This window comes from Sphaerodactylus townsendi, linkage group LG05 (genome assembly GCF_021028975.2).
Source record: "Sphaerodactylus townsendi isolate TG3544 linkage group LG05, MPM_Stown_v2.3, whole genome shotgun sequence".
NCBI lineage: Eukaryota > Metazoa > Chordata > Lepidosauria > Squamata > Sphaerodactylidae > Sphaerodactylus > Sphaerodactylus townsendi.
Window position 1 is genome coordinate 25,277,732 of NC_059429.1, and position 7,789 is coordinate 25,285,520.

The 7,789-nt window shown below is 44.0% G+C and overlaps 1 protein-coding gene across 1 annotated transcript; it reads right to left on the minus strand.

Annotated features, from left to right (window-relative positions):
• Positions 1–466: 466 nt before the first annotated feature.
• CENPL (centromere protein L) lies at positions 467–7,715 on the minus strand. Its single transcript, XM_048498565.1, has 5 exons — positions 7,592–7,715; positions 5,975–6,124; positions 4,789–5,037; positions 3,848–4,372; positions 467–1,634 (listed from the first exon to the last, which is right to left on the minus strand). Exons 1-5 carry the CDS (start codon positions 7,610–7,612, stop codon positions 1,563–1,565), a joined length of 1,017 nt encoding a protein of 338 aa, XP_048354522.1. The 5' UTR covers positions 7,613–7,715; the 3' UTR covers positions 467–1,562.
• Positions 7,716–7,789: the final 74 nt, after the last annotated feature.

Consider the following 7,789-nt stretch of genomic DNA (forward strand, 5'->3'; position numbering starts at 1 on the left):
ACACTTGTGCTGTAGCTTAATACACTGGTTTTTCAGGCTGGAAGAATGGGGCAATCCATAACCCACAGGGAAAGCAAAAAACCAAATGCCAGCACTAACTGTGTATGTAGTCACATAAATTGTTTGTATTGCCCGTCATCTATACTTCACACATTGCAGTCTGTGGACAAAAAATTGCCAGAAGACTAATTGCTCCTGTCTCTACCTCGGGCTTTTTTCAAAGGAAAGATGGGTATTTTGTGACACCTTCTGACTATAAGGATGAAACCCATCTAACACACCAGGAATAGCACTTAGAAGCAAACTTACCTTCCTCCCCCTCTAGCCTATTCTGCCCCCTCACTGGCTAACAGACAGCTAAGAAAAGTGTGGAGAGTAAAGTGAAAGGGCAATTTGTGAAAGATCCACCATCATAATATTGGCAGGAAGGTCTTCCACTAGAAGACAATCTCATGAGAATCAACCCTATAATACATATAATCTGTAATTAATATACATTACACACATGTGCTACTCTTAGTTTTAGAATTCTGAGACTAGATTACACCAGCCTTTCCCCAAACATACAGCCCCATTTCAACAGGCTGGTCACCCAGTTGCAGTGGTCACCCACACTGGCCCACCAAATCACAATGGTTTCCCCAATGGCATGAGAAGGCGACAAACATGAAAAATCTCCCTGTTGCCAGAATTACCCCATTGGGCTTAATGGACTTACAACACCAAAAAGGTGGTGTATGTCCAAAGCCCTGGCCATCGGTGCAACAGGGGCGATGGCTGGATGGGAACCAGCTAGTGTAGGCTCCTCGCCTGATCGTGTCCCCAGACCACCCCCATTGTGGCGGCAGAGGTGGAGGGACACTGACATGGTGTTCAGCGTCGTGTCCCACTACTGGGGAGGGCCATGGTGGCTGTGCCTCTCAGCTGGGGCAAGTCCGCTGGCACGGCACCATGCCACTCCCAACAGCAAATTTGCCCCCCCCCCCCCGCACTCAAGATGGGCCAATTAGTCAAATAAAGTGGCACTCTTGTCTCACCTAGACAAGACACACTGGTTAGTTGATGTGATGTCTAGATTTCTCACCCAAAAAACCAAGCATTAATGAGGTTAAAACAGACCTTATTGGCCACCAATACTAGTTGAATGTAGTTGGGCATAGCCAACTGCTATAATAGAAGTTTGAAGAGCTAATTATCAGTCCTCTAGCTTCACAACAGAAACCTGACAGTAGAGCCGTGTTTCTTTTATGTAACAGAAGCTGTAATTAAAGCTCCATATGACTATGGCAACTGCAGAAAGGAATTCAAAATACAAACAGGCACACAATAATGTGTGTGACTTGAAAGGTACATGGGTTTTTTTTATACAATGAGCAGTATAGTCAACCTGGTTATGATAACTCCATACTAAGTCTGAATTAAGCTATACAGATGTGATTCTTTTCACTGTATATAGAGTAGATTTGACTGGAATCCATATTTTGTGCTGCATCAATAATAAAAAGCAACAAGCCTCAAGGAACAAGCCATCTCCACACTGGGCAGTTAACAATGGACGTCCATCACAATATTTTTGAAATGGCCAGTTCTGTCATCAATGCCAGGATTTCCAGCAGATATCTGGGCTGAAGAATCTGTTGTGTAAAAATAATGGAAAGTCAGATCAAAGCAGTATGTAATGAAAAGGAGGAGTAGTAGTTTGGATTTATATCCCCCCTTCCTCCTGTAGGAGACTCAAAGGGACTTACAATCTTCCTTCTGCCCCCTGCCCCCACCAACAAATACCCTGTGAGGTGCCCCCCACAACAAACACCCTGTGAGGTGGGTGGGGCTGAGAGAGCTGTGACTAGCCCAAGGTCACCCAGCTGGCATGCGTTGGAGTGCACAGGCTAATCTGGTTCCCCAGATAAGCCTCCACAGCTCAAGTGGCAGAACGGTGAATCAAACCTGGTTCCGCTACGCCACTGCTGCTCTCCTGTTAAAGCAACTGTTAAAAGTCACAGCCCAGTCACTATATCTCCAGTTTCATCCAGAGCCTTCCAGCCACACAACACATGTGTAAAAGAAGGGCCTGTAGGGTTTGGCATATCCATGCTTTATAGAGCAAAGAAAGAAGTCTCCAGCTGCGGCTCCAGACCACAGATATACAGCCCGGAAAACCCACAACAACCAGTGCGGCTCTATTCCTTATTCCGCTTTTCAACAGTAAAAACAAGAGACCGGAGGTTGGTCATGCCAGCAGGGAACAATGGGAATTGTAGTCCATGAACATCTGAAGCGCCAGAGTTGGACACCTGTGCTAAGCAGAGGTCCCCAGTGAACCCCATGGCACCCACCATGATGTCCATTTGTGCCTTAATCAAACTATCTCTTGCCCAGGACCAATGGCTTGCTTGGGAAACAGCTGCTTCCACAGCAAAAGGATATCAGTCTTGCAATGTCACAACATTTTGTGGCTTGCCACAGCACCCTGGGGCAGCCATTTTGTGGTGGTGCCCCTTCTCAAAATTCCAAAAGGTGCCACAGGCTCGAGATTGGGAACCAGCATGGGGTAATGGTGAACCAATCTAATCTGGTGAATCAGGTTTGGTTCCCCACTCCTATACATGAAGCCGGCTTGGACAAGTCACAGTTCTCTGAGAACTCTCTCAGCCCCACCTACCTCACAAGGTGCCTGTTGAGGGGAGTGGAAGATTATTGTAAGCAGCTTTGAGATTCCTTTAAAGTAGAGAAAAGTGAAATATAAAAAGCCAACTCTTCTTTTCCATCCCTTGTTCTAAAGTTTCTCATTCTTTGTGCAAATTGCAGCTACATACTTTTCAGAGGCGGCTGCCAGCTGGTGTAGCCCACCACACAATATGGCAGTTTTGTTAAGACTATCTTGACTCTCAGCATACATTTTCTGGGGGAGGGGGAGTCTTGGAGAGCAGCTATGAGAAAGGGGACGTAGAGGAAAATCTGCCTTGGCAAATGTCTTACGTTCATGTTTTACATAGTCCAACCCTTTCCTTTTATAATTACTAGAAGTAATTACAGTATTTTGGTAAGAGGTTAAAACCCATAGTCCTCTTTTATCCGGGGACACTTCTTGTCCTGGAGGGAAACCCCACTGTGGGATCCAAACCAACGCTCTAAATATTTGAATAGTCAATTGGCTAATTCTTTTTTGACAGATCAAATGACCAATCCTGTGAGAAAACTATTACATCTAGACTACAGGCATCAGTCAAAGCAGCCTATGAAAAGTGCCAGATTTAATGTGAACCATAATTAAAGGGAACAGGTGCAGTTAATACATGTATAGAGGTTTACATAAAGGTGTGACATCTGCAAACAAAAAAAAGTGTATGTACACATTACAACAGTTAACGGATAAAGACAAATTCTCCAAGTCATAACATAAATAACAGTCCAGGTCCACTGTGGTGTATAGAACAACCAGTACAGGGACAGTTGCTTAAGATGGGACTGGTATTAAGGACGGAGTTAGACTAAGTTTCCAGTACTCAGCCTGTTTCGCCGCTTGCCAACTTTGCTAGACGTGATTTATTACTGTTTGGCTAGTTTCCCTACAGTTTGCAAGTATCTATTGTGCCAAGAGTGAATTTATAATTAAACATTATAGTAGGTTTTTGATTATTTATAAACCTACTATAATGGTTAATTATCTTGCCTTGACTGATGTCTGTAACCTAGTGTTGTAGGTTCGTTGTAGCATTTGACTTTTTCTGCTACACATTTTCTTTTTTGGTTTTGCAATCCTGAGAACACAGCCTCCAGCATTAAGAGTAAATGAGAAACAATAAACCCCATGAACTGGCTGTTATCAGTTAGCCAGGCTACATACCTTTATTTTCCCAGCCGTATGGGCGGAGGCTATGGGTGTAGAGACTTTTACCAGTCTTGTGGCTGACAAATAGATCTTGAAATGTCTATAAAAATGACAGCAAAGGCCATCCATGAATAAGTCCACCTGTTCTTGTCGGACCTCTTGTTGAGTGGTATGGATTGAATCCCAAAGAGCTTTTGCATCTTCAGCATGGATTGCATAGGAAATATCTAGAGGCTGAGAAGTGCCAGGAACAGAGAAAGTCAGCTCCACTGCTCCTTTGTGATGCTCTGTCATGTACCCAGTCCACATTGCAGCCATCCAAGCAAGGTTGAGAGGGCTGATGGTCAACAGACTGAAAGAACAGTCAAAAGTCTTCTGCAGCCACGTTCCAATGATGGCGGAGAGACTTTCTGACCCGTTTGCGAGGAACAAGGGGAAGCAAGTAAAATTCTCCACAGCTGCGTCTAGCATGTCACCTCCACCAATACTGCAGAAACAGCCCATCCACACCACTTTGGGTCCTGCATTTTCAGCTGTAACCTGAGTGCGGGTAGAAAGGGTAGAGAGGAGGGAGAAGTTACAACTGATTTTTATTTACGCTTTGAAAAACCCTTTCTTGAGAAACATTTTGAAACGCAGCAAAATCAAGATTGGGCATCAAACATCTAGCCACCCATCAGGATCCCTAGGTTGTCTAACAGTTGAGTGAGATAGCAACAGTTGCATGAATGAGATTAATTCAGTGACTTCTCCCCTGGGATGAAGGACATCTTGTGGGTAGTTCCCATTGTCCCATTGGGGAGGCAGGAAAGGACTTTCCTCCCCTTCTTGGTGGGTAGAACTGCTCCTTGCAGTCTGTTTCCTGCCTCAAGGGGAGTAGCAGTGACTTTTATCATCTTTGTCTACAACAGCTTCCTTCAGAAGTATTAAGAAAAACCCTTTACCACGTTGCCTACCTGAATGAGGACACCTGCCTGGTCCAGTTCTGAGGCTTTCAACCCTGAAATCAAGGTGAATGTCACTTTGAATTTAAGGTCACGTTCAGTGTGAACAGCAAGCCCTTTCTGCTTTTCAGCAGCAATAACAAAACACAGCTGTCTGGAATATTCCTGCAGTCGGTCGTAAGAAAACTTGAATAGGGGAGTGACGCTGTACAAGGTCAACTGTTTGCGGAGAAGTAAGTCTATCTGAGTCTCAGCATTTTCCTGGAATGGAGATAAGAGTTTCAGCTACAAGCAGTAAACAATAACCATAATTTATATATACCAGCCCCAAGTCTAACACTATAGGACAGCGGTGGCGAACCTATGGCACGGGTGCCAGAGGTGGCACTCAGAGCACTTTCTGTGGGCACACGTCCACAGAGTTCATCGTGGGGGGGCTGGAAAATCACCCCCCAACACACATTTAGGCTAGCCTGGGCATGATCCTTTACCTGGGAGTAAGTTCGGTTGTTGGCAATGGGGCTCGCTTCTGAGTAAACCCGCCAAGGGTTGTGATTCACCCATTCGAAGCGTTGTATGATTGCTTCACCAAGCTTATGCCCGAGTAACGCATGCCTTGGAGCTAACCATTTTTTCTAAACTAAAACCTCAGCATTCAGGTTAAATTGCCGTGTTGGCACTTTGCGATAAATAAGTGGGTTTTGGGTTGTAATTTGGGCACTCGGTCTCGAAAAAAATTTGCCATCACTGCTATAGGAAATGGCAGCATAGAAATTATTTACCATTGATGATATTCTTAAAAACCTGAGATAATCTGCAACTAATATGATTGTTATAATCCGTACCTCATGCACTGGAATCAGTACCTGGAATCCAAATGCAGGATAAAATGTAACTGGAATGCAGCCATATAGCCCGGAAACCCTACAACCCCCCAGTGACTCTGGCCATGAAAGCCTTCAATAATACACAGAATTTGAATAGCAGACTGCTAAAAGCATTAAGACAATGAGTATTTCTTTCGATATACAGAGAACAGGAAACCAGCCAGAGAGACAGTTGAGCCTTTAGACAACCCTACCTTTGTCTCCAGCTTCTAATGCAGTAAGATTGTAACATCAGATAAAAATTATGTAATCTTCCAGCACTCCCATCTTTTAAACTTTGTTTAGCTCTATCAACCTCAGTGAAGCCTTACCTGCAAAAGAGGTGTTTGCAAAAGTCTCCTCTTAGCTGGAGAGTGACCAAACAGATTGCCTCTCTTGAGGGATAAGCGGACTCTTGAAAGATGTGCAGTGTTAATGAAGTTCGTACCATGGCCCATAGCTTTTCTTCCAGAATCAGTGCCCTGCACACAATGTAGTTTATTAATCCCATGTTCAGTTCATTCAAGAAAACTGTCCAAAAAGCTCACTGGCTGTTGAACTCTTAAAATGCAGCCATTGAGTCTACGGCTGATTCCGCATGGGCCAAAAACAGTGATATGAAAACAGTGTGAAAACAGTACAAACCCTTTTAGACCATTTAAAACCCTTTTACACCATTTTCACACCGTTTTCACACTGCTGTTTTTGGCCCATGCGGAATCAGCCTACAAGATTCTTTAAGAAACAAAACAGGACAAGAGATTTTCAGAGGTGGTTTGCCATCGCCTGCCTCTGCATGGGCAGAGAGAGTTCGGAGAGAATTGCGACTAGCCCAAGGTCACCCAGCAGGCTTCATGGGGAGGAGTGAGGAATCGAACCTGGTTCTCCAGATTAGGGTCCCATCACTCTTAACCATTGCACCACACTGGCTCTTGAAAAGGAATATGTACAGAGCAATACATGTTTAAAATATTTTGTTTTCAAAAAATTAAGGTTAAAAGTGATATCTGTCCTACAAATGACAATACTTTGGCGCAAATACTCTAGAGATGCTGAAAAGTATTTAGCAGCAGCATCAGTGGCCTTTCTATTACTTGAAAGAACATTTTAAAAAGTGACAATCCTCTGGACCCAAGCAAAGCATCCACCAGTTAACTGGATTGTCTTTGTTTAACTGGTGGATGAAGTTACAATTCTGCTTTGTTCTTTTTATTTAAAAAGGTCTAAATAAAGCCAGAAACCAAGTTTGTAAATTTCGTTGTGCGTGCACAATGACAATAAAATGCTTATGCTTAAGTTCTGATATGCAGCCTGCATTTGGGATAGAGGGAGACACACCTATAGAAAAACACAAGCCCTGCCCTTTCCTAATCCAGTTTCAATGCAGGTTTTATATACAACGACTCGCCCAATCCCAAAATAAGGAGCTATGCAAACGCAGGCCCCTTCAGCACATACAGAATAATGCACTTTTTACCCACTTTCAACATTGTTTGCAAGTGAATTTTGCTATTCCACCCAGTAAAATTCATCTGTGAAGCGCACTGAAAGTAGTGCATTATTCTGCATGTGCAGAAGGAACCTCAGTCTTTGCCAGCTTAGGGAGGTTTCAGCCTCACGCTCACTCGGCGCAGCATATTTATAACGAGCCGCAATGGTTATAAATGCACTTTTTATAAATTGAAAACGAACTAATTTATAACGATTGCAACTCATAATAAAGATGCTGTGCGGAAACCACATCAGTTCCGTATTAACCACGTATCTGCTCCGTATTAACCACGTTTTTTCCGGCAGTCTGAAATGGTTTCTATGGGGGTTTTATATACAGCGATTCAGTCTTCTACCAGCCAAAATAGACGCTCCCCCTACCCCATGTACTTATTTTTCACATTCAGCACTGATAAAACCATAACTTGTCTCCCTAAAAGCTTCCATCCCCCTATCACCTGAATCAGCGCCTGCTCCATCAATGACAGCCCTCAGGAGACTCTTCCTAACGACAGCACAAAAGCGGGTTTATTTTAAAATGTTGCCTCCCAGCAACCTCTTCGGTACAGGGGATGTTCTGCGCATGTGCTCGACGGTTGGGTCTATGGCTCAGGAAGTCGCGTCGCAGCCGCCATTGCTGGTTAGGGCACTATCAC